The following is a 26,986-nucleotide window of genomic DNA, read 5'->3' as shown; positions in this document are numbered from 1 at the left end:
AGTAGCATTTGCTCTTTACTTATAAACTCTCATTGCATGCTAGTGAAAAGTTTTGGAAAACTCAAGAACATTAGATCTTGTTGTCAAATACAAAGTTCTGTCATGAAACTCTAGATGGCACAGGCTTATTGGTCCTTAAATCAATCTGCGTGCAATCACATCATTCTCTGATTGGTTCCTGCTATATCAGTAGCCAATAAGCTCACTGCTCAACCTTCAAGTACTTGGTCAGCATTTGTTGTAGCAGTTTGCAGCGCACTTTCAGAAACCCTCCACCTTCCCCAGCTCCACCTGTATAGATCTGCTACGGGTAATTCATGTACGCTTTATTATACAGCAGCAGCATGTTTTACTTGCTCACAGCAGTGTGTCATGTATAGTGTTGTCAAAAGTACCGACTTCATTGTAGCCAATCACTGACATATCTGTTGAGCACGTGAACACAGCGGCCAGTCAGAGGCGTTTAAGAATTCACTCAACAGTGCTCAAAATGCTGGTATCATCACATTTTTAGCAGCATAGATCTATTCAGCCAAGACCAAACATATCAACATTGTCACATCCATTACCATGCCAAACACTCAGGAGTTGTCATGACAGAAATAACATTATTCTCTACTAAGCTAAATATCATTACGGCAAAATGGTTAGCATGTGGTTTCTTTGCTTAGGTGGTGTGAAACCTATCTGTTGGGTCTGTGGTATATATAACATTTACATTAGGTGGTTTCTAGAAGGGAACAGTGGTTTACGTGAAATGCATCATTCACAGACGCAGCATGAATGCTTCTAAAGATCATGTCTGCTCTAGCTTGTTACAAAGTATGTTCACACAATCATGCAGAGGTAAGACATTCACTAGAAGAGACAAGAGTTTTAATAAAAGTCAAAAACTGATATGTGTACATAAATATGGCATTTATTATCATAATATGAGATACAGCATAAAAAGCAAAGACATACTTAAATGATCAAAGAGAACATTAAGATCTGATATGCCGCTATGAAACGATGGCAAAATATTGCCTACTCAATATTGCAGACTCCCTTTTTAAAATCTAAACAGCTTCAATACAAACTAACAGAGGCACCAAAAGTTTCATGACAGTCGCATGTTTCATGCTTTTGGCATTTACCTTGAGAACTTACACTGGTGATGATTGCATGCTTTAAGACATTTTATAAGTTAGCACTTATTAAAATGGGAAAATACACCAAAGGGTGCATACTCTTCTACCTTTTTGGTAGTTCTGCTTAACAAATGTCAGTTACGGCACACAGTGCCAACACATTTAACCTACATGGTACTGCAGACCATGCAGAACCACAAATAATAACACTTAAAACACACAAAAAATGTCATGCCATCATCCATTTTTGTGAAAATAAAGACAAGGCTGATCCTGAGAACCACAGCAAAAGGGAAAACACCCTGTTGGTTAATACAACCAATAGTTAATTCACTATAGTTCTATGTCAAATAACAATATTAAAATACATCAGAAATAAATCTGGGCTTGAATGGAGTATATTTCATCACAAATTAATTATCCATGAAGCTGTGTAGACATGTCTATGTGTCTATTTTATTTCAAAACATGTCCTGACAATTTTTTGACAGTCAGGTCATTTTCTGTCCTTAGTGAAAGCGAAACGTTGCATGACTTGACAAAAAACAGCCAATCAGAATATATTTGATGTAAAGTGGGATTGTGGACCAATGAGATTTCACTATGAGCGGAGCTACACTGCATTACATGACAGACTACGACAAAATCACTTGTTGTAGTTGAGGTTGAGATCTTGCCGTAACGCACTCAGTGCCTGAATCTTTGTTTTGTTATCTAGTCCTTCAACAAAAATCATAAAGCCCCGTCCTGAGACTGAAGGGTCAAAATCTCTGCTGCCAGTCTTTGTGGGTCCAAGAGATATGGGAACATGTCCATGGCCCTGTCCACCAAACGTGCATTGAAAATTGCAAGTAATTTCTTCCTCACCTGCTCCCGTTCGGACCACTGAGAATTGTGATTGGATGGGGACCAGTGTCCATGTCCTCTCTCTGGCTGCATGGCATTGTGGGATGTTGGAGGATAGCCACCATAATGGTCGGACCAGTAGCCCTGGTGGGGAGGAGGCCCTCTGCTGTGTGGAAATGAATACTGGGATATGTTGACGGGAGGGTAAATTGGACCTCCGCCGTATGAGTGATAGCGAGGTTGACTGTAACCCGGGTTTGATGAGCTGCTGTGGTGCTGACTGGCACTCAGGGATTGGTAGGAACAGCAACTGCAGGGTTGACTATTGGCCGGAGCGTAGCGATGCCGCCCATTGCTGGATGGTTTGGACTTCCTGTGGTCGCAGTAGCGATCGCAATGTGGAGCTTCTTGAGAATGACATTCGTAGGAACCCAAGCCAGAATCCATACACTCTTGAGATCCGCTGGGAAAAGAATCCAGGCTTGTTGGCGAATGCCGACGTTCTTTTTTTGAAGGAAACTTCCTTTGCGTTGGCTGGGGGACTCCTTTAATGACAAGGACATTTTCACTGGCGTAACTCTTCTTGAGAGATCCGCACATGTCGAGGGATAATTTCTGTTCCATAACTTCCTCCAGAGACGGAGTCTGACTGGAAAGCGGCTGAGGTTTGTGCGGTGTGGATGAAATTTTGGCTTTCTCTCGGAGCTCATCGGCCAGGGCACGCTGGGATTGCTTGGTTCGCTCCGGATGATGGAACTTACACTTGATTCCGTAAGTGCACTTCTTTCCTGCATTGAAAATGGGAGAGTTTAATTCTTGTTCACAAATAATCAAATCAAATAAATGCAGCCTTGGTGAGCATAAGAGACTTCAAAAACATCTTACTGAGCCCAAGCTTTTGAACAGCAGTGTATATTGTTTATCAATTCCTTGGATTATCCCTTTTTATATAGGCTATGTCAAATAAAAATGCCACACCCTGATAATTACACTAACATGTGACCACAAGGCTGTGTGATTGTATAGTGTCAATCATTCATTTATGTTCTCACCGTAAGGACAGGGCTGTTTCTTAGGCATACGTGGGGTTTTTCTCAGAAAGTTGTCGAGGGTGGGTCCATGTCTTCCCAAAGGGTCATCTGGAGGCATAAACCTACACAAAAGCAATGTGAATTTAATTAAATTGGAATTAATCAGCAGCAGGGCTATTTTCAAACAGCTTAACGTATGCTGCAATGATGCAACAGCGCTTACTTGTCATTGACGAACGAGTACATCAGAAGCCTCTCCTCTATGAAACGCTTCCACTCAGGACGTTCTCCTTGCAGATCTCGGTAAGTGTCATTGGATACAATGATGCCGTCGGATTCGTACGCCAGCTTCACGATAAAACGGTCGTCATAGCAAACCACCCGTTTTCCGGCCACCCTTCTGGACGGTGTGAACACCAAGAGCTTCCTCCGTTCTAATTCCCGCAGAATGTGCTGATCTGAAGAAAAATATTCACGAAGTGTTAAAATAAGTGTTGACACATTTTGGAATTGTGTCACAATTAGGGCTGTCATTTTGATGCTTCAATTTAGTACAATTATAAAAAAATTAAGCAATAAAATTAACATATTTAGGCCCTTTTTACACAAGTGTGTTTTTTTGTTTTAAAACAGCGTTTTAAAATGAAAGTGATCCTCGTCTACACTGGCATTTCCATGACATTTCAGAAACGATCTCTGTCTACACTACATGACCGAAAATGCATGTCACATGACCGTTCATGCACACTGTGTAAACAGTTGCCTCTTGCGAATGCAGGTAGCTGCAGTATTTAAAAAATGCAGTTTAACTGTACAGCGGCTGCTAAAAATGACAACAAAGGCAGCAAAGATTGCAGTTCAGTCTCCATGTTTACTTATTTATTATTGTTTACACGGTTGTCAAGGATACGCAGAGCGAACGTGAGCAGCCATCATTTTCAAAAGTCTCTGTTTTGGTCTGTTTACAACGAAACGCAACCCAGGCGTTTTCAAACTAAAAACTATCTCTACAGCATTTTCGAAAGTCTCAGTTTTCGTAGGTCGAGGAATAGTGTAAATGACGTGACCTGTATGTAAATTATAAGAAATTTTCCTACCATCAAAGCATATTAAACTTGAAGTAATACCTAAATACATGTTTGCACTTCTAAAATCAAATATCTTAAGATGGGTTTTTCAAACTATTTTTTACCGTGATTAAAAATCCAGCTTTTAAGCTGCAGAATGCTGAAGAAAAAAAACAGTAAGACATTTTTGCAATTCCTTGAGATGTCTGTCTGATGCATATAGAGCAGGTATTTGAAAAATAGCAATGTTTTTTTATCGTGAACCTCGGACACATTTAAAAACCTGATTGTAAAATGAATTTCTGTGAAATGTAAGCCAGTGATAGGTTTACAGTATGTGCATGACATGGAAATAAAACAAACAAATTTCTAAAATCAATTTTTGCAATATAAATTGAATATTTTTGTCTGCCGCAATAATGTCCTCCATTTTCTCAGCATATATTGATATTTGATTGACATATATGAGATTTAACAGCATATCATATTATTAGTTTTACATATTATTATTGGCATGAGATTAAAAGCATATATTGTAATTAGTTTGACAGTTATTGACTGACAGGCCATTAACAGTGTGTCTACTCTATTAAAACTAAACAAGGTCTTGTTGTTATTCAAAATACCACTTTTGGACCAGCTGGAACAAACACCTCAAGGAAGAAAGATTCTTGGCATCTTAATTTGCTTGTGATTTCCATCTACACACTGACAGTTTATTTCAAAGGAAGCAGGAATTCAAACATATTTATGCAATGTTTGCATAGTGAAATGTCAACTGTTGGCAAACCACCATCACAACTATCTGTTGGTTGTATGGAATTATTACTCCAACCACAAGGTTGCATTATTTCCCTCTAGCTAAGTCAAAATTGAGGGTTTGGCAAACATGCAGATCAAACAGTCTGTTATATCTTACCTGCCAAAAACAGCAGTCGCATTATTACACCGCTCCACTGCGGCCTCCTTTATGTTACGAGGAAGTAATGAAAGTTTTAAAAACCCAAGGTACTTGCCAATATATCCTATGACATGCTTCATTCAGTCAGCTACACAAATTAAATCATTGCAGGGTTTTCCCCCCACTCCCAGTTCTATTATTTGAGACCAGAGTTTGATACTGCATTTCTAGTGCTCCATGTCTACTTTGAACAATCAATCAATCATAATTTGCTCAAGTGGTTCACAATATAACATGTCTGCTTGTCTAGGTATCATTTGTTGCCTCTATGTTTAGCCATTTGGTTGCTATGAGGAAACAAACCTTGCTTATGGGAATGTGCTTTTGGACAGCAGGAATTGTTCCTGACACTAGGTGCATTCCCTTATCCTCACCTGTAATGGGAACATCAGGTCGTGGCTGTTCTTTTCTCCAGGAAGGCACAAACACTGTGATGTCAATGTGACCCCGCTCCAGGAAAAAGTTCACTGCCAACTGAATTCCCAGACAGGAAAAAACTTCCTTGTTCCCGTGGCTAAGAAACAGTTTTTAGAAATTAGTCTTGAATTTTCATAATAAAATCGTATTGCATGTGCAGACATTAATTAATTTAGCAGACACTTTTATCTGAAGCTACTTACAAATGAGGAATATCACAAGCATTTTATCATATATTTAACTTTTAAAATGACTACATCAACGACATAGACATTATGAGCTGAAGAAAGCTTAAGATATCATTTTCAGTGTTGAGCAGTGTTGGGTAAGTTACTCTGTAAAAGTAATTACTTACTAGCTATTAGATTACTGTAATAATTACTCTCTCTAAAAAGTATTGCATTACTTAATACTAAATTCCATATAAACCTTGACCAGATGAAAAATAAAAAGATAGACATGAAACAGCTCTTTTAATTCTTTAAAATAATATAAAATTGCATAAATTAAGTAAAATAAGTATTTAAAGGGAGAAGGTTAAACATACATTTTAACATTAGGCGTTAAATTTTTTAAATCCACTCGTTTTATATAGAATTGTTCTATGGTCTATTTGTACATCAGAAGTAACTGTAATTAAATTACAAAAACAATGGGCCTTATTCACTAATAATTGCGTATGCTATTCGTATTTTTACACACATTTCAAATTCTCACGAAAACGTTCCGCCCCATTCACAACACGTGCGTACGCACATGAATTGGTTCTTAATCTCGTTATGATGTTGATGAACGTATTATGATGTTGATGATAGAGTATTCTAAATGAGCGACCGCATGCCAAGGTAAGTAATTTACATAAAACACACCCAAACCATGTCCATATAAGGGCATTCCACACACCCTTTTCTTTTGTCAGTGTCAGCAAACATGACGCTCTGTAAAGACACGTTCTCGCCTGAGAGCAGCGCAGCAAGATTTGAGCAAAGCCAAGAGTGCCATCCTCAAAACAAGTTCAAATGCAATAATCACCTTTATACAGACATTTCAGACCTCTGATTAGCTAGCTGTATTATATGCGTATCTACGTCTTTATGCAGTGCTACCTCGCAGCTTGAGCTATGACGCACTTTTTCTTACTTTTTTTACTGATGGGCCTATATATGATGAAATATAGCCTATTTAAGATCTATACCTATGTTTAAAATGTCATCTTAAAGGGTTAGTTCACCCAAAAATGAAAATTATGTCATCATTTACTCACCCTCATGTCGTTTCAGACTCGTAAGACCTTCGTTGATCTTCAGAAAACACATTTTAAGACATTTAAAATCCGATAAAATCCATCACCAGCAATAACACTCCCTTTTTCAATGCCCAGAAAGCTACTAAAAACATATTTAAAACATTTCATGTGACTACAGTGGTTCAACTTTACTATTATAAAGCGACCAGAATACTTTTTGTGTGCCAAAAATAACAAAATAGTGATTTTATTCCACAATATCTAGTGATGAGCAATTTCAAAACACTGCTTCATGAAGCTTTACGAATCATTTGTTTTGAATCAGTGGTTCAGAGCGCCAAAATCACATGATTTCAGTAAACGAGGCTTCGTTACGTCGTAACTGTTTTGAAACTTCAAAAGTTCACGTGACATTGGCAGTTTGATTCAAGCTCCAAACCACTATACAAAAGATTCGTAAAGCTTCGGAGCTTCATGAAGCAGTGTTTTGAAATCGCCCATCACTAGATATTGCGGAATAAAGTCGCTATTTTGTTTATATTTTTGGTGCACAAAAAGTATTCTCGTCACCTTATAATATTAAAGTTGAACCACTGTACTCACATGAACTGTTTTAAATATGTTTTTAGTAGCTTTCTGGGCATTGAAAAAGGGAGTGTTATTGCTGGCGATACAGGCCTTACTAAGTCATCGGATTTTATCAAAAATATCTTAATTTGTGTTCAGAAGATGAACGAAGGTCTTACAGGTGTGGAACGACATGAGGGTGAGTAATAAATGACATAATTTTAATTTTTGGGTGAACTAACCTTTTAACATGTCCACCAAGAGTATGTATTTTTGCGTACAAGTGTTTTCGGTTGTTCCTACATTTTTTCTTAATTTATTAATTTTTTTTATTTATTTATTTATTTTCGTAATTTAGAATAAATTTTAGAACTAAAGTTATTGATGAATCATGATTTTTTGTGAAAACATTCGTACGCAGAATTCACACACAAATTTGTGCGTACGCATGCTGAGTGAATGAGACCCAATAAGAGTAATCCCTTACTTTACTTTTTCAAGCGAAAAGTAATTAAATTACAATAATTAATTACTTAGTAATGAATTACACTCAAAAAAAGTGGTGCAAGATTTATTTGTATAGAACAGACACAATTAGATGAACAAGTCAAGTCTATTTCAAATCCAAGCCCTAAATCAACAGAAGTGGGTGTGTGAAAACTGTCTGTTTCTACGAGGTAATTAAAAAGTGTCTGATTTATGCGAACAATAGCAAAGATGGGCAGAGCTATCCAATCAGACGATGTTTTGCAATGCTGTTGGGCTTGTTCTGTTACACAGCGTACTTTTCAGAGATATTCTCCTTCAGGATAGTAAGAAGGAAGGGAGGGGACTGGAAATGGCACTGATTTGCATATAAGATTATTTGCATACTGGAGTGATGACAGCTACAGAAGCCTGCAGGGGCAAATCTGGGCTCTACTTGCAAACGTAGGCGAAACACAAAGGGAGGGTTTTCAAAGGTCATAAAACACGCAGGCAGCGCAAATGCTTCAAAAGTTCTCAAGAAAACTGTGAATTCACTTTAGCAACATTTGACCTAACTTCTCCAAATAACTTCCTAATTTTCGGGTCTGACATTTGGAACAAATTACTCATTACGACAAATCCCACGCAAAGCATTTGTGGAGAAAAATACTATAAAGTGGAGTGTACCATCCAGTCTGTCCAATAAACATCCAATAACATTTATCTGTTTTTCAGTAACATGACTGCCAAGAGCATGTACGTGCATTCAATCATGACTCAGAAGTTGTACACATTCACATAAGCACAAATCCACCTCTGTTTTTTTTACAAATACAGAAGGAAATAGATCTGATTTGCACATTTTTTTTAGGAATGTGTGAGGAAATACTGGGTTTTATTAAACTGTGACACAATTACTGAATGCTAGTTTGTAGAAAAACAATACTACAGGATACAAATTTCTCAAAATTGTTCCCTTGAACTAAAAAGAAAGAAAGTCTTAATTTTTAAACTCTATCGATCTATTTTACAGTAAACAAACAGACTTGGCCATGATGTAATGAATATTCCTTGATTGTTCTATCATAATAATTATTTGCAATATTTAACTATAATTAAGACAAAAAGTGTAGCACTACTAAAACATTAGCCCAACACAGCTCAACCATTTGTGATATTCCATTTGGGGATGCTAAAATGGCACAAAAATTGCACAGGCCAGCTTTATTATTTCAAAAAATGTAAAGGGAAAGCGGTCTTAAATGGAACTGTATGTTGTAGTTCTAGGAAAACTGTTATCCTGTGATATTTTTAACATTTAAACTGTCCTACTAAACATTTGAAACAAAGGAAAAGGTCTTCATTAACATTAATATTACCTTTAAATTTGCTGTCAATAGTAATAGGAAAGGGATTGAAGATGTAATTTGTACACCTAATGGCTCACCTCATGGCTACATTAGACCCATCAATGACTATAGGTCTGAGTGCGTCCTCATCCTCTACCAGCTCTTCCGGAGCACTCGACACTGCCGGAGCGCTGTGATTTTGGGCGCTTCGGACCTTACTGGAACCATCCCCACGTGAAACCAGCACCGGGGAGGCTGTAGGTTCCTCTCTCTCTTCAGATTCCCCAGCAGCCTGTATCAGCTCTCCCAGAACCCTGTTGGTGTCTGCGTTGAGGCCTAGTTTCAGTAAAGCAGCGCGGACCTGTGTTTGGGAAAACCCCAGCTTGAGGAACAGGTCGAGCTGCGTCTGAAACTCAGACCCCAGTTCTGAGGATTCATCTGGAGTCGGGCTGGGCTGAGCCGGATCCATTCTAACGTCGCAGAAAACGGGAGGGTTGTACAGAGGCGTAGTTGCTGTTACCCATGCGTTGGTGGTGTTTATGTCAGAGCTGTGAGATCCTACGCTGGATGACCAAAGGGAATCCAAATACAACTGTAACGTGGGGATGGTGCTGATTTCAGCACTCATATCTTCATCTGGAAAAAACGTCCTCGTCAGTCACACCTGTTTACAGAAAGTGTAATGTTAGAAATAAGATAAATTAAGCATTTATGGTGAATTCGGTTATTTATTTATAACCACTGATGACAATATTTCTAATAATCTGAAACTAAGGTCTCATCTATAGGTCACATGGAAATACATGTGACAAGCAGGCTGATATTTCAAACCTTTATGAATCTAATTAGTAATCTTAAACCAATTAAAAATGACTATAATACTATTCTGATAAGGTTAAAATAAAGACAAATAACATTTAATCTCAAATAAATAAAACAATTATTAAAATGAATAAAATCTACAAATGACAAACATGAATAAGTTTACATTTATATTAAACTTATAAAATGTATGAATATTTATGAATTATGTTTATTAAATCAGTGACACCTAGAAGCAAAGAAGCTATAAAATCAACGTATCTAAACTTAAGTCTGTTACTGTGCTTTTTGAACAGGAAATGTCATCTTCAGACGTGAAACTTTACGCTTCACTGCCATTTTAAAAATAGCAGGTTACTAAACTCCTCTATAATCTTACAAATTTTCACCACAACACATCACATTGTTTCTCTTCATTTGCGGCGCGTCCCCGCGTTCCAGCACATTGACGCGCTCTGTCCTATTTTTTTAACCTCATCACTTTGTTTACAAAAGTTTTAAAGTTAATTTCTACTTAAGATCACAATACAAGTAGCTAATAAACAGTTCGCTATCAGAAATGTAAATGACAACTACTAGGAAAGTCAATATACCGAATCTATAGCTTAGTGTACTTATATGTACACATAAATAAGTTCAACAAGTTACAAGCAAAACAAAAGTCATACGAACCTTTATTTTATCTGCCCTCTTTGTGTTCCGAATTGCTGTCTTCTGGTAATTAAGTTAATGAAGTTAATAAGTTCGTAAGTTTCGTTCCAGTTGAACCCAAAGCAATAAAACACTAGAGAGAAATTCGACACACCTTTATGTTAGACAACGCACAACCAGGAAGTAAGTCACGCACGTGTTGACGTCACGGAGAATTTTACCAGTTCTCATTTTCCTCCATTAAGAATAATAGTGTTCTGGCTGACAGGTATACATTTTTCTAGTCCTACTTTTATAACATTAACACCTCTTAAATCACAAATAAAAACAAAGAAATTTCTCTTAAACTCATTTACATATATTACCCTTGAAATGATATCTTGTAAACAGATTTAATTGTGATGTTGATATATATTTTGTAGGGTACATTTTGTGGTTTACATGAAGGAACATGCTTTCATTCATTTTGGAGTTGTCCTCATTCGGCTTGTTTATGGTCAGATTTCTGTTCATTTTTTAAGGATCCTATCAGGGCCATAATTCAACTGTGTTTTGGAAAAGTTTATTATTATTATTTTATTATTTTTTATTTTTTTACTCATGACAAGTCTTATCATAAGGAATATATCTATGCACCATATTAATTTAATTTCATATACATACATAAAGGAAAATATGACAAAACTAAACCTTGTTTTAATGTTTTACACATTTTATTTGTCAAATGTACAAAGGTTATTTATTTAAAAATGAAAGTTCCCATTAGAAGTGTTTTACATGTCACATGAGAACTAATGTCATATGAGAATTTTTTTAAGTTCTGCTTTTTATTTCCACGAAACCTCAGAACCCATAAACCAATACAATGATCTGAAGAAACTATGGCCTCAAAACATCAAGAACTATTTTAATTTAAGCTCAATCTTATTCATGTAATTTAAGTTTTTATATATATGTGTGTGTGATTCTGTACATTAATTTTTTAAGCAAATGGTCTACATTTGTGAATTTCACTTCCCCTAGCATATATGTGTGTGTGTATGTGTACACACACACACACACACACACACACACACACAAAGCATATGACAGTGAGAAGTGTGTGTATAATTCCTGGTGCTTTTTTCAATTCTCATTATTACTCTATAGGTCATTAGTTCCTCAAAAGCAGCGGAATACTACATAACATTACATCTGGCTGATGTTATCTTCAGGTCAAGAAATACAAATGTCAAGAAAATAACTTTTACAGAATCAAGAACATTTTGGTATGTGTTAGTAATTTCCTTTGTGGTTCGCAAAAAAGGGAAACCCCTGAGTGAACACTCACTCAGACCACAGTTGCATAGATTGCAAAGGCTGCTCTCACTTGCCTTCACCACAAAGCAAGAATCTGTTCTTGACAAGCAAATAATTAATGACAAAATACTGTGATATATTGTATATTTGTGTATTTTATTTAACAGATAGGATGTATTGCTGCTTATGATATATATGCTGTAGTTTATAGAGATCAAATTGTGGAAGTGTTAAGTGATTATGTTTATTCTAATAATGTTAATAAAGTAAAGGAGATGGTCGGGGTCTTGCATGAACTTTGTGGCAATTTACCTTTTTAATAATTTTTTTTATGGATATGGTGTTTGTCACAGGCATGCTTGAAGATGATTTATTCGGTTCTGCTGGAGGGGTTCCTCCATCTTCTGCTGGAGGAGTTAACCCATCTTCTGCTGGAGGAGTTCCTCCATCTTCTGCTGGGGGAGTTAACCCATCTTCTGCTGGAGGGGTTCCTCCATCATCTGCTGGAGGGGTTCCTCCATCATCTGCTGGAGGAGTTCCTCCATCATCTGCTGGAGGGGTTCCTCCATCTTCTGCTGGAGGGGTTCCTCCATCATCTGCTGGAGGGGTTCCTCCATCATCTGCTGGAGGGGTTCCTCCATCATCTGCTGGAGGAGTTCCTCCATCTTCTGCTGGAGGGGTTCCTCCATCTTCTGCTGGAGGGGTTCCTCCATCATCTGCTGGAGGGGTTCCTCCATCTTCTGCTGGAGGGGTTCCTCCATCTTCTGCTGGAGGGGTTCCTCCATCATCTGCTGGAGGAGTTCCTCCATCTTCTGCTGGAGGAGTTCCTCCATCATCTGCTGGAGGGGTTCCTCCATCATCTGCTGGAGGGGTTCCTCCATCATCTGCTGGAGGAGTTCCTCCATCTTCTGCTGGAGGAGTTCCTCCATCATCTGCTGGAGGAGTTCCTCCATCATCTGCTGGAGGAGTTCCTCCATCTTCTGCTGGAGGAGTTCCTCCATCATCTGCTGGAGGGGTTCCTCCATCTTCTGCTGGAGGGGTTCCTCCATCATCTGCTGGAGGGGTTCCTCCATCATCTGCTGGAGGAGTTCCTCCATCATCTGCTGGAGGAGTTCCTCCATCTTCTGCTGGAGGGGTTCCTCCATCATCTGCTGGAGGGGTTCCTCCATCATCTGCTGGAGGGGTTCCTCCATCTTCTGCTGGAGGGGTTCCTCCATCATCTGCTGGAGGGGTTCCTCCATCTTCTGCTGGAGGGGTTCCTCCATCATCTGCTGGAGGGGTTCCTCCATCATCTGCTGGAGGGGTTCCTCCATCATCTGCTGGAGGAGTTCCTCCATCTTCTGCTGGAGGAGTTCCTCCATCATCTGCTGGAGGAGTTCCTCCATCATCTGCTGGAGGGGTTCCTCCATCATCTGCTGGAGGAGTTCCTCCATCTTCTGCTGGAGGAGTTCCTCCATCATCTGCTGGAGGGGTTCCTCCATCTTCTGCTGGAGGGGTTCCTCCATCATCTGCTGGAGGAGTTCCTCCATCATCTGCTGGATGTTCGTCTTTTGACGATTCCCTGTCTGTGGACTGAGATTCATCTTGTTGATGTTGCTCATCTGAAGAGGATGAATCAGGTAGAGCAACATCTTCATTGCTACCCATGTCACCTACTTTCTGTGACTCCTCTCCTAATTTTCCATTAAAATCGATGATTGTTTGTATGACCTTTGGACCAGGGAAGTCCATAGCAATTATGCCTACACAATGTGGTCTATTGGCGCCCCCCTTTAGATCAAGCAGATAATCATCAACTTGTTTATTCAGTGTTTTTGCAATTTCTAGGGGCTCCTCTGATTCTCCTTTGGCCCCAGTGTATGTGAGCCTCAGCTCATGATCACACTCTTCTGAAGCTGACTTGATATTTTGTCTCATTTGCGTTTCTTTTGTATCCATGTTTGCATCCAGTTCTTTTATATGGACAGGAAGTCCTAATTCTAATGTTGAACTCTGAATCAAGACTATCTTGCCTCTCACCTGGCCCATTGTTGGAATCTCTTTGTCTCTCCACAAAGAAATTTCATGACGACTTAATTCATTTATGACTTGAGCAACAGCACCCTCATCTGGAGTCACTCTAAGCAACACTGCCTCTTTCTTCTGTTTCACAAGAAATGTCAGCAGAGTTTTCAGAACATAAATAAGGGTCTCTGTTTCCTGGACGCTTCCAGTCTTAACATACTTGATGCTGTCGGAAGACACGTGCATTTCAAAAAAACGTATGCCTGCGTCCAGTTGGTTGTGCAGTCCCCATGCTTGAAACATTGGTGTGGATGTTTTTAAGTATTTGTTGCTTTGGTGTGTTCCAGGGATCGATATAGCTGATAGAAGCTTGTTATCTTCTATTTTCTCCATCCAGTCGTGTTTGATATACTTGTAACTGAGGGTTTCAAAGATGCTGACATGTTTTTTACCCTCACACTTAAAGATAGCCATCCTGCAGTTAAAAAGTAAAAAAAAAAAAGATTTTATGTGCCACTCATATATTTTACTCACAGAATCAATCAGTCTAAATGTTTTCATGTTTGTCATATGCATATTACTCACCACAATGGAACTTACACTATCAAAACAGAGAGGTACCGAAAGTTTCCCATTATTCTTAGCTTGCTTCTGCAACAGAACGTCTGCAAAAAATAATATAAATTGATATAGATGAAAAGAATTATAAAGGCTATCATTTGATATTGACCATTAGTCTCTATTTCAAAAGAGCTAAAATCACTGGTCGCATTATTGAACATTGTAAAACAAGTGCAATTATTAAAAGCTAGTTTCGTCCTTTTGACAGAAAAGATCGCCTGTAAAACCTTGAGAAATCTAAACTTTAACAGTTCCGCAAGTTAAAAGTGCAAGAGATTTCCTGTTAAAAGTAATTTGCATTTAGCAACCATGCCAAACTAAACATATAATTTATATTTAGGAATGTGTTGCATCATGATTTTCAAACAACAACAACAACAAAGTATATTTATACTTACAAAGAAAGTCAAAGAAGTAAAGAACGTTGATAGAATTAGTTTATGCTGAATTCAAGCCTTGGCATCAGTCAGTTCATGAAGCCAAACAAAAAGGTGATGTTTGCAGTCTTTCCTTTTGCCATGTACTTTACATCTTTAACTGAGGCAGTTTTACAGCATTTGACTACATTTGCCTAAACAGTCGATGTAAAATGAGCCCTGAAATAGTTTGCATTTATTCACCATATCCAGACAGTGTATGAAAATCATCAAAAGATTTAACTGACAGATGAAATTTAAGAGGAATAATATATGAAACATTTTCCACAAACAGCATTACCACCTTTAAAATAAGAGCATTGTACTATATGAGGAAAGTTGACCTTAGCTTAAAGGTTACACTTTTACATGCCAGCTTGGGGCAAGTTGTCACATATTTGAAATCTTATAAATGTATTAAAAAAATAATGAATTACAATATTTGGTTTGGTTTTGAATGTTTTGATATGTTTGAATTTTATCTTTGACAGTTCGGTCAAAGATAACATACAATAAAATGAAAATAAACACATCAAAAATGTTTAATTGTTTACCTAGCCCTATAGGCTACTTCAGTAAAAAAAAAAAAAAAAAAGAGAGACATTTCAGCTGTCTCCAAAATGAATTAACAGATGATTAACTGAATCAACTAACGATTCTTTAAATGAATTAATAAACAATACAATAGAATATGCTAATACTTATAATCCAACCACCGCGCGCGTCTGAAATGACTGTGACAGGTGTGTGTGTGTGTGTGAGCGCGCGCGCAGGAGCAGCGGGTCAGCGTGGCATTACGCGACGTCATAATGCTCAGCTAAAAGCTCGCGCGTTTGATGTGACCGTCTGCGTCGTATACCAGAAGAAAATGAACTTGCACAACTGCAGTTACAAGTTCGTGATATAAAAAGTTAGCAGCTAATACATTAACTCATTCAGCATGTCTCAAAGAACTCTTCCTTTGCTCATCATAAACCTCGGCGGAGAAATGATCTACATTCTGGATCAGCGCCTCCGAGCGCAGGATGAAAACGATGATAAAACTCAGAGAGGTAACCAACAGTAGTCTCGACCCCCATATAGCTCATAACAGCTGCTTAACTAACGACTCCTGCTTTAGTAAACTATTAACAACTAGTGCATCAAAATGACTTTTGTCTGCCTTGCACATCTTGTTTGTTTTATTAATGTATTATGGAAATAAAAACAATTTTTTTTGGAAAACGGGGGAAATTTGTTAAATGCAAATAATAAAATAAAATAAAATGCAAATAATAAAAGTTTGAACATCGAAGCCACATCCACAAGTGTGCCACTGATCGTTAATCTTCCTATTCAGTCTATTCAGATGTCAGTCATTATTGCATCTGTGCAATTCTTGGCAATAGTAATATTAAATATTAAAGTTTGTTTTTAAAGACATGTTTATACTGTTACACAATAAACCTGTGCCCTGAAGCAAAACCAGTTAAGAACCACTAAGCTAGAAGTTCTAGAAATACAGTGGAGTAACCCTGTATCATTTCAACTGAAATTTTAGCTCTGCAGTCTGCAATATTTTTGTTTTTACTAATAGTAAATATAATGAGATTTGTTTTCATAGAAATTTCAGGAATAAGTCCAACGTGCATGATGTGATTCAATCTCAGCTGTTGTCAGAAGGCAATTTGTGTTACAGACAGATTAATGAACCATGTCTAATGCTCAATTACACTCATGCTGTGTCCTGTGATGGGGAATTGCATGAACTCATTCAAATGTAACAGGAATTTGACCTGAACTCTCTTTTGCAGGTGTTTGGACAGAAGATGACAGGAAAAGAGGTACAATATTTTTTTTATCTTCCTTCCTATTAAGTTTGTTCTAAATATCTGATATGTGGTACTTGTGCCATGCAGTTTATTTGTAGCAAAAACACATGTGTAAAAAAAAAAAGCCACCTACATGTTGAGCACCCCATATAATAATCTGTAACCAGTGCTTGCAATGGGCCTGTACGCACCAGTAAACAGTACATGTGTTGTGCCGAATTTCGACCCCTTTCCAGATTATTACCCCCCCTAGTATTGGTAGGTTTAGGATTAGGGGTGGGGCTAAGATTAGGCAATCAGGTAGCGACTTCAACGAGGGGGTAATAATTTGGCAGGGGGTCGAAATTCGGCACTTCTCTATTTTTACCTTTAGCATACTGCCACTTCTGACACGTTGCACGTACGGAAGCCCACTGGCCGCTGCGCGCTCCCTTCTTCTGGAGCGTGTTTTGAACCAAGCATCGGGAGTACCGCCACTTTTATTATTCCACTTCAAGCACTGTCTGTAACACTTTACATAAGGTTTCATTAGTTAACTACTTTAGTTAACATTAAGAATAAACAATACTTCTACAGCATTTATTAATCTTAATGTTAATTTCAACATTAAGTGTCATTTACTCATACATTATTAAAATCAAATGTTGCATTTAACATTAGTTAAAAAAAGTTAACATTAGTTAATGCAATGTGAACTCGTGTGAACAAACAATGAACAGGTGTATTTGTATTAACAAATGTTAACAAAGATACTGTAACGAATGTATTGCTCTTTGTAAGTTTGTGTTAGCTAATACATTAACTAATGTAAACAAATGAGACCTTATTGTAAAGTGTTACCTAATAATCCAAAGAATAGTCTGTTTTTTCCCCTAATTAATTCATTTAATCCAAAATTAAGATTCTAAGGTAAGTGACATACCATCTTTTCTCACTTGTCATTCTCTTTCTGTAGTTATGAATGATATAGTGGGCACCATGTTTAATAAGGCATTTCTAGAGGAGCTCTTGCGGCCGCAGGATCTGTATTCCCACCAAGCCCTGCGGACAGTTCTGACACGGATAGCACATGCCTCCATTATGCGTCTTAACCTGGCCAGCATGGACAAGGTATCCAAACTCCCCCTCTCCCCATGCAAAAACAAATAAATGTCTTGACTGAACTTAAACTTGAACTTAAAATTTGCCATGACTTAAAAATATGCCATCATCAACAGGTTACTAAATGTTAAAAAAACAAAGCCAATGTACATACAACAAGCAAACAATTCAACTATATTAAAGTCAGCATAAACAGAAGTTGCTTCTCTATTGTGACGTACACTCACCGTACACTTTATTAGGTACACCTGTACAACTGCTTGTTAAAACAAATATCTAATCAGCCAATCACATGATGGCATCCTTTATGATGTATGAAAAGATGCAGCCTTTGAAATAAGACACATCTATGGTCAAAACGATCTGCTGAAGTTCAAAATGAGCATAGGAATGGAAAAGAAAGGTGATTTAAGTGACTTTGAACATGGCTTGATTGTGGGTGCCAGACGGGCTGGTCTGAGTATTTTAGAAACTGCTGATCGACTGGGATTTTCACACACAACCATCTCTAGAGTTTACAAAAAATCGTTCGAAAAAGAGAAAATATTCAGTGAGCAGCAGTTCTGTGGGCGAAAATGCCTTGTTTATGTCAGAGATCAGGGGAGAACGGCTAGACTGGTTCGAGCTGATAGAAAGGTCAACAGACACTCAAATAAGCACTCGTAAAAACCGAGGTCTGCAGAAGAGCATCTCTGAACACACAACACGTCCACCCTTGAAGCAGATGAGATGCAGCAGCAGATGACACTCCTGTCAGCTAACAACAGGAAATTGAGGCTACAATTCGCACGGGATCACCAAAATCGGACAATAGAACATTGGAGAAATGTTGCCTGGTCTGATGAGACTCGATTTTGCCAATAAAGCATGGATCAGGCTGCTGCTGGTGTAATGGTGTGAGGATTTCCTTGGCACACTTTGGGCCTCTTAATACCAATTGCGCATCGTTTAAACACCACAGCCTACTTGAGTATTGTTGCCGACCATGTCCATCCCTTTATGACCACAGTTTACACATCTTCTGATGGCTACTTCCAGCAGGATAACGCACTATGTCACAAAGCTCAGATCATCTCAAACTGGTTTCTTGAACATGACAGTGAGTTCACTATACTCAAATGGCCTCCACGGTAACCAGATCTCAATCCATTAGAGCAGTTTTGGGATGAGGAGGAACAGGAGATTCACATCATGGATGAGCAGCCGACAAATCTGCAGCAACTGTGTGATGGTCTCATGTCAATGAGGAATGTTTGAACCACCTTGTTGAATCTGTGCCATGAAGAATTAAGGCAGTTCTGAAGGCAAAAGAGGGTTCAACCTCGTACTAGCAAGGTGTACCTAATAAAGTGGCTGGTGAGTGTATATCTGAGTGAAATGGCTTCTCGAACAAGAAAAAAAACGCAGGGAGGGACTTGATTTTGTCCATGGGAAATTGATTGGATGGTTGTGGTTTGCTATTGGAGGATCTCATGTGAATGATTGGTTGTCCTGCCCTCACGCCTGTAAACGTGTCATCAGAGAAGAGATGTTGCTGCAAGAGTGAGAAGTTTGATTTAAGATTATGAGGGCACATGAATTTGAAAAAAAAAATAATGATGTGCACAGATAAATCATTTATAATATACATGGCAATATTTCATAAAAAATAAGAACTGTCAATTTTGATTTTGAAAAAAAAAACAAAAACAAAAAAAAAACATGCAGTGTCCGAAAAGAAAAATGAGAAAAAAAAGCTTTACTTATGTTCCTGAACACTATACTTCTGAATATTAAAAAAACAAAAAAGCATTTTTAGCATTATTTAAATTCTCTATGAACCATTAACATTTTACACAGTTATGTAACTGTTGAATGGTGTTATTTCTACCTGTTCCAACCCAGGAAAAAATTATTTAAATGTAGTCAGGTACATTCAATAATATTTCTGACTTTAAAACCAATTAATTCGAAGCACATTTTTCAAGTTATTTCACACACAATGTTCACAGTCTACATTTAATACTGATTACCTGTTTAAATTTGTGTTGTTTTTGTAGCTGTATGATTTGATGACTATGGCCTTTAAGTATCAGATCGTTCTGTGTCCACGTCCACAAGATTTACTGCTCGTCACCTTCAACCACACGGACACCATCAAGGAACTGGTTAAGGATAATCCCAGCCTCGTTAACCAGATCAACGAAGCGCAGCGGCAGCTTATTGAGGTAAATGCCCTCCAGAAACTAGCCTGCTAATGTGGTGTGAACATCTCGTTTCATTATCTGTAAAAATATATAATTGTATCTCTTTATAAACTGTTGTAAAGATTCTTTTTCTTGTTGTGAAGTAAATCTATCTATAATCTATCACTTATCAAGTTGCTTTTTTGTGCCATGCAAGGTTATTGTTATTTTTTAGTGCATACTTCACCTCTTTCTAAGGTATACACACCCTTATCCGATGGTGAGTTTCAACTCATCCGACATATGCTGCTGGTTCTCTTTCAAGATATGCAAATCAGGGTGAGCAGTTTACTTCTGTGAAAGCTTGTTGTTCTTTCTGAGTGTTTGAAATGGATTGCTGGCATCGCTGGCAGATCATACGGCTGTATGCAAATCATTACTAAGTTATGACATTTTTTGTAAGAGCATTCAAGCGTAGTTATTTAGTCATGTAGCTGGAGTCACACTTACTGATTTCATGAGATTTGTGACATTTTCTTTCACAGGTCTCAATTTTCTTGAAAGAAAAAATCCAGAACCCTAACGGGCATTTTGTGCTGCAGACCTCAGGGCCGGTGCCTCACGGATTTGAGGCTCCTGGTTTAATTAGGTAAGGCAGGTGATGGTCAGAGGTCACTGTTTTGAAAACACAGACGCTTCATAGGAATAAGATCATATCCTTACAGTCATACACACTCATATGCAAACATTGTTTGTTCATTCAGAACCGCATTAAGCATACTTGTCTTACAGGTGGTTTAATGCGAAAGGGCGTGAGGTGAGAAGAACAAGGTTCCCCAGTGGAGGAAGCTACACAAGTGCTGTACGCCAGGCCTCGTTTGACCTCTCTGGAGACAGGGTCACACTTTTGGGCACCAACATGTAAATATGAAAATTAATAATTAGGAATTTTTTTATTTTTAAATATTACATTAATTGTAAACAAATGTCAATAATAAAATAATAACAATAATAAATGTAATTAATTACAATAAAACGTAATAAATATATTTTATTATATATTATAGACATTTAAATACATTTAAAATATAAAATTTATTTAGCCATGTCATTTAAGAGATAATTATTTATTATAAATATCAAATTATCATTAAAGTAAACAGCCATATTTATATACAGTATATCACAGAAGCGAGTACACCCCTCACATTTTTGTAAATATTTTATTATATTTTTTCATGTGACAACACTGAAGAAATGACACTTTCACTACTTTACATTGTAGCAGTGTACAGCTTGTATAACAGTGTAAATTTGCTGTCCCCTCAAAATAACTCAACACACAGCCATTAATGTCTAAACCGCTGGCCACAAAAGTGAGTACACCCCTAAGTGAAAATGTCCAAATTGGGTCCAAAGTGTCAATATTTTGTGTGGCCACCATTATTTTCCAGCACTGCCTTAACCCTCTTGGGCATGGAGTTCACCAGAGCTTCACAGGTTGCCACTGGAGTCATCTTCCACTCCTCCATGACAACATCACAGAGCTGGTGGATGTTAGAGACCTTGCGCTCCTCCACCTTCCATTTGAGGATGCCCCACAGATGCTCAATAGGGTTTAGGTCTGGAGACATTCTTTAGCAAGGCGGTGGTCGTCTTGGAGGTGTGTTTGGGGTCATTATCATGTTGGAATACTGCCCTGTGGCCCAGTCTCTGAAGGGAGGGGATCATGCTCTGCTCATTCATGGTTCCCTCAATGAACTGTAGCTCTCCAGTGCCGACAGCACTCATGAAGCCCCAGACCATGACACTCCCACCACCATGCTTGACTGTAGGCAAAACACACTTGTCTTTGTACTCCTCACCTGGTTGCCGCTACACATGCTTGACACCATCTGAAACAAATAAGTTTATCTTGGTCTCATCAGACCACAGGACATGGTTTTCAGTAATTCATGTCCTTAGTCTGCTTGTCTTCAGCAAACTGTTTGCGGGCTTTCTTGTGCATCATCTTTAGAAGAGGCTTCCTTCTGGGGCAACAGCCATGCACACCAATTTGATGCAGTGTGTGGCGTATGGTCTGAGCACTGACAGGCTGACCCCCCACCCCTTCAACCTCTGCAGCAATGCTGGCAGCACTCATACATCTATTTCCCAAACACGACGTTGAGCATGCGCAGTCAACTTCTTTGGTCGACCATGGCGAGGCCTGTTCTGAGTGAAACCTGTCCTGTTAAACCGCTGTATGGTCTTGGCCACCATGCTGCAGCTCAGTTTCAGGGTCTTTCAGGGCAATCTTCTTATAGCCTACACCATCTTTATGTAGAGCAACAATTATTTTTTTCAGATCCTCAGTGAGTTCTTTGCCATGAGGTGCCATGTTGAACTTCCAGTGACCAGTATGAGAGAGTGAGAGCGATAACACCAAATTTAACACACCTGCTCTCCATTCACACCTGAGACCTTGTGAGTCACATGACACTGGGGAGAGAAAATGGCTAATTTGGCCCAATTTGGACATTTTCACTTAGGGGTGTACTCACTTTTGCGGCCAGCGGTTTAGACATTAATGGCTGTGTGTTGAGTTATTTTGAGGGGACAGCTAATTTACACTGTTATACAAGCTGTACACTCACTACTTTACATTGTAGCAAAGTGTCATTTCTTCAGTGTTGTCACATGAAAAGGTATAATAAAATATTTACAATATTTACAAAAATGTGAGGGGTGTACTCACTTCTGTGTGCTTGGTCAATAGCTGTGTTTTATTCACGATAAAACAGGGCTATGACCGCTTCACTCAACGGTTCTGTGTATCACGACACAACACTCTTAGCAACCACTCTTAGCAAACTGTATGTTCTCAATTGATATTGTTCATTGAAGCTTACTGTATTATGTAGAAGAGTATTGTGAGAAAGAGATCGAGTGAGTGAGTTTATTACCTGCATTCAGATTTAACATTTTCCTTCAGGTCAGTCCTATGTTCATAATAAAAAAATCTGTTTAAATGTCCAATGTATTATCTTGTCCTTTTAACAGGTAATGGGTTTTCCCGTGACTGACAGCGCTAGTCAAAGCATTTTTCAGTTGCGTCTTGTTCCGTGTTCACAACAGTTCAGTCTTTTCAATGTAAAAGTCTTCGCTACTGACACACTCATAAAGACAGTCTTTGCCGCCATCTAATGGCGTAATAATGTAACTTCTGTTGCTGTTCACGGTCAGGGACTATTTTTTCCGGCGGAAGGAAGGCTTTTATTGAAAGTTTTCTTCATGAAAGTTGCATTGATACATATTTTTGGCTTTAATATTTGTATTGTGTGGTAACTAATATATAAAGGCTAGTGCTGTATCGTGAATAAGTCCAACTGAAGGGCGTTGTTAGGCACGACGTGAAGCGAAGCAGCACAGCCTCTCGTACCTTATTACTTACATATATATTTATATATATAAGAAATTAATACTTTTATTCAGCAAGGATGCATTAAATTAATCACAAACGTGAAAGTGAAGTATTTCACATTGTCACAAAAAAATGATATTTCAAATAAATGCCCTTCTTTTGATCTTTCTATTCATTAAAGGATCCTGAAAAAATATCAGTCTACACAAAAAATGTTAAGCAGCGCAATGTTTTCAACATTGATAATAATAATAAATGTTTCTTGAGCATCAAATCATCATATTAGAATGATTTCTGAAGGATCATGTGACACTGAAGACTGGAGTAATGATGCTGAAAATTCAGCTTTGATCACAGGAATAAATTACGCTTTAAAATATATTCACATAGATTCAAATAAAAAGCAGCTATTATAAAATGTAATAATATTTCACAATATTACGGTTTTACTGTATTTTTGATTAATACACGCGCGCACACGCTTAAAATAAACCTTTATATTTGTCGTTTTATCATCCTAAAACATATTTCTTAATTCATGCTCATGTGAATTTCTGAGGACATCTGTACAGGTACAGTACACCTTCACCTGAAGACATGGATCCACCAACCACCTCTACACGGAAACCAAAGCAGGTACACCCTCACTGCAGGCATCATGGGACATTCCAAGAGAACAACTCATGTTGAGGAAAAAAGCAAAAAACTAAATTAGGCCTATGTTTCATACTAATGTTATGAGTTTGCAACTCAAGGCTCTCTGGAAGTCACTGTATTTTTGTGTGAATATCTGGACAGGCAGACACAACCCCCAATCCTCTGGCCACAGAGGAACTCAATCTGCTCGCTAAACTGATGGGAGGAATGGAGGTGCAGAAACTCTTGAATGTGGAAGCTGGTTTCAGAGTCAACCTGTTGGCCTTGGACCAGGAGGAGGAGGGCATGTAAGCATTACTAATCCAGACATAATCCTGACACGTCTACACACAACCTCAAAGGCATGGTTGCTTCTTTGTCATTTATATATATATATCAAAGTGCTATCAAAATTAGCGCGTTAACGCATGCGATTATTTTCTATCAATTTAACGCGTTAAAAAATATTTAATGCAATTAACGCAGCATCCGTTTTTTTCCGTCATAATTTGGCTAGTTACATTATATGATCATGCTCTTATTCACGCAAATGCTTTTAAACCATCCAAGCGCCACAACACAAACGGAAAACGCGCTGTCTGTGAATGCCGTGTCTGTGTGTGTGACAAACACGGCTCGTGCACATAAAGACGAGCGCCAGTATCGAGTTCTCTTTCGCGCTTGAACAAACAATAACACAAATTATGCCAAAATGGCCGTTTTGTCGAGTATCCTCATAAAAGCAGTCTTAAATGAGTTAAATAACGAATTAAAAGACCTTAAAGAGTTGTGAGAAAATGAGATGGCGTCAGATCCACGTCTTTATTCAATTTCTGTATATTTCCACAGGTAAATATGACATTTATTATTATAATGGCTTTATGTGAAGATTGTTTTAAGTTCACTTCAATTAAAAGTTTTTTAAATCTTAATTTTTTTTAACTTTAATTTTTTAAATCTTAATAAATGTTGAAATTGATAGCTTTTAGTTGTACTGTAATGTTGAATGTCTATAATGTTTTTTTTTTTTTTTTTTTTTAAATCACTGTCATAGAGACATCAGTAGCAGTATTAGTAACATAATATAAATTATGCCATTAAACAAATATTTAAAATATACTGTATTCAAATTATTTCTACATTAATTTATTTGGAGAGTAACTGTGAAATTATTACAATTATTACAATACAATAGTTACAAAACTCCAATGTTTGTAATTGCGATTACTAACAGAAAAAAATGTGATTAATTAGTTTTTTTTAATCGATTGGCAGCACTAATATATATATATATATATATATATATATATATATATATATATATATATATATATATATATATAAAAAGCATTTTCAACATCTAATTTTGTGTCGCAAAGAATAATAAAGGTGAACTATTCTTTTCAAATATAATTTTACAGAAGGACTGATTGACAATAACAGGTAAAAATGTTTGTTACTCTAACCTTCTCTCAAACTTTTTCAGTGGAATTTCGGAAGGAACGGAGCACCAGTCATCTAGAGTCATTAACATACAAGTCACACAGGTGGTGTGTCGTGCACTTCACAAAACTGCTCATGTCCTTGTTTTGCTTTATTTTGTTACCCAGGGCTGGGAATGTCCTATGCTACTAGTAAAATGTGTTACCATTTGCTAAGAAACACCAGTGTTGCTCCAGGGCAAGACTAACTTGCTTTTTGACATATGATTTTAATTCCATTCAAATGGAAGTTACAGGGAAGTTATATAGAAAAAAGCAACCAGACATTTGTTCCTGGAATGTCTTATGCATTGAATGTTGAGTTGAATGAGTGTGAATGTTCAATTATGTTTTAGTAGACAATAACTTGTCTACTAAGTACATGCCAACATTATTAATATATTCCATCTCATTCAAATTCCACACTGGGTTTGTGGTAATCTCAAACCACATCAATACTACTGTAAAGAGACTAAATTCAAGGGATTTTTTTAATAAAGAAAATGACACAATATAAATCAATTTTTTTTTAAAAATGTCAGTTCTTACTTATGTCAGTACACACTTCCTGAGTGTTTACCTTTGTATTCCCAGGATCAGCTGGCAAGTACTGAGCTGGCACGCATAGCAGGAGAATTTGATGAAGAGGGAAGCGAGACAGAGGGACCCGGGAACAAGGGAGATGACTTGCTGGCCATGATGGATGAGCTTTAAAGGTCAGTCACTGAAGACTATGAGTCAGGAAGCATGTGGTAGGTCTGAGAGGAAACAGAAATAAATGGGAGTTTTGAAAATGCCTGGCATTCATGCATTTAGAAATCTGATTAAGAACAATCTGCAAGCAAAATTCTACTGTTTATGATTTTATTTAAGTTTAAATTAAATAAAATACATAATGTGGTGTTTTCAACTTTTTTAAAAATGTTTTAAACTATATTTTAGGTACAAATTTGTTGAAAAATGTCCCTGACATTGGCAGATCTGACTAAATCCCTTTATTGACATCTTCAAAGGGAAAATTATTAATTAAAAAACCCATCATGTCTAAAATGTCAATTCAGCCGATTGACATTTGCTTTCTGAAGTTGGACTTCTAATGTACGCCTACAATGACTGATTCATATGTCACCTAGTTTTTTTACTGCAGAAAAAAGTCATGAATTTAAGTTCACTGGAACAAAACCTGTTTCATTCTGCTGACAGAAAAACTATGATTTCCTGCTGCTCTTCATTCTAATTTCATTGTAGCCTGTTTTTCTGGCATTAGATAGTGTTCGGTGCTGCTGATGCTAAATAAACTGAAATCACAATGTGAATCACAAAGTCTATTAAGACATTATTGATAATGATTGAAGATTCTAAAAACATAACATTAAAAAAAAAAGGTGGGTAAACAAAAGGAAAAGCATACATTTAAACAACTGTCAAGGACGTATAAAATTTGATTGAATTGTTGAACTGCGTTCTCAGGACAAGATTATACATGTCAGGTCG

At 37.5% G+C, this 26,986-nt stretch overlaps 4 protein-coding genes across 4 annotated transcripts in view; 2 read left to right on the top strand and 2 right to left on the bottom strand.

Annotated features, from left to right (window-relative positions):
* Positions 1-899: 899 nt before the first annotated feature.
* zc3h12ab (zinc finger CCCH-type containing 12Ab) lies at positions 900-10,739 on the bottom strand. Its single transcript, XM_051873690.1, has 6 exons — positions 10,577-10,739; positions 9,181-9,746; positions 5,410-5,549; positions 3,231-3,465; positions 3,029-3,129; positions 900-2,764 (listed from the first exon to the last, which is right to left on the bottom strand). The coding sequence occupies exons 2-6, from the start codon at positions 9,708-9,710 to the stop codon at positions 1,863-1,865; spliced, it is 1,908 nt and encodes a 635-aa protein (XP_051729650.1). The 5' UTR covers positions 9,711-9,746; positions 10,577-10,739; the 3' UTR covers positions 900-1,862.
* On the bottom strand, positions 9,737-15,518 carry LOC127501328 (mesocentin-like). Its single transcript, XM_051873273.1, has 4 exons — positions 14,878-15,518; positions 14,459-14,523; positions 12,276-14,333; positions 9,737-9,746 (listed from the first exon to the last, which is right to left on the bottom strand). The coding sequence occupies exons 2-4, from the start codon at positions 14,491-14,493 to the stop codon at positions 9,737-9,739; spliced, it is 2,103 nt and encodes a 700-aa protein (XP_051729233.1). The 5' UTR covers positions 14,494-14,523; positions 14,878-15,518.
* A 166-nt stretch (positions 15,519-15,684) lies between these two features.
* On the top strand, positions 15,685-26,206 carry oscp1a (organic solute carrier partner 1a). The gene is made up of 11 exons (XM_051872234.1): positions 15,685-15,947; positions 16,689-16,718; positions 17,662-17,816; positions 19,847-20,014; positions 20,231-20,311; positions 20,518-20,621; positions 20,765-20,893; positions 23,948-24,011; positions 24,174-24,319; positions 25,498-25,558; positions 26,087-26,206. The coding sequence occupies exons 1-11, from the start codon at positions 15,836-15,838 to the stop codon at positions 26,204-26,206; spliced, it is 1,170 nt and encodes a 389-aa protein (XP_051728194.1). The 5' UTR covers positions 15,685-15,835.
* The window catches only part of lsm10 (LSM10, U7 small nuclear RNA associated), a 4,166-nt gene continuing 3,266 nt past the window's right edge, over positions 26,087-26,986 (top strand). The window contains exon 1 of the mRNA XM_051872236.1: positions 26,087-26,208. Within this exon, the coding sequence (XP_051728196.1) occupies positions 26,196-26,208 (13 nt within the window). The 5' untranslated portion in view covers positions 26,087-26,195. The remainder of the gene's footprint in view (positions 26,209-26,986) is intronic.

The sequence above is a fragment of the Ctenopharyngodon idella genome, chromosome 19, assembly GCF_019924925.1.
Source record: "Ctenopharyngodon idella isolate HZGC_01 chromosome 19, HZGC01, whole genome shotgun sequence".
NCBI lineage: Eukaryota > Metazoa > Chordata > Actinopteri > Cypriniformes > Xenocyprididae > Ctenopharyngodon > Ctenopharyngodon idella.
The sequence above is the reverse complement of the archived record's forward strand: the minus strand, read 5'-3'. Positions and strand labels throughout refer to the sequence as shown.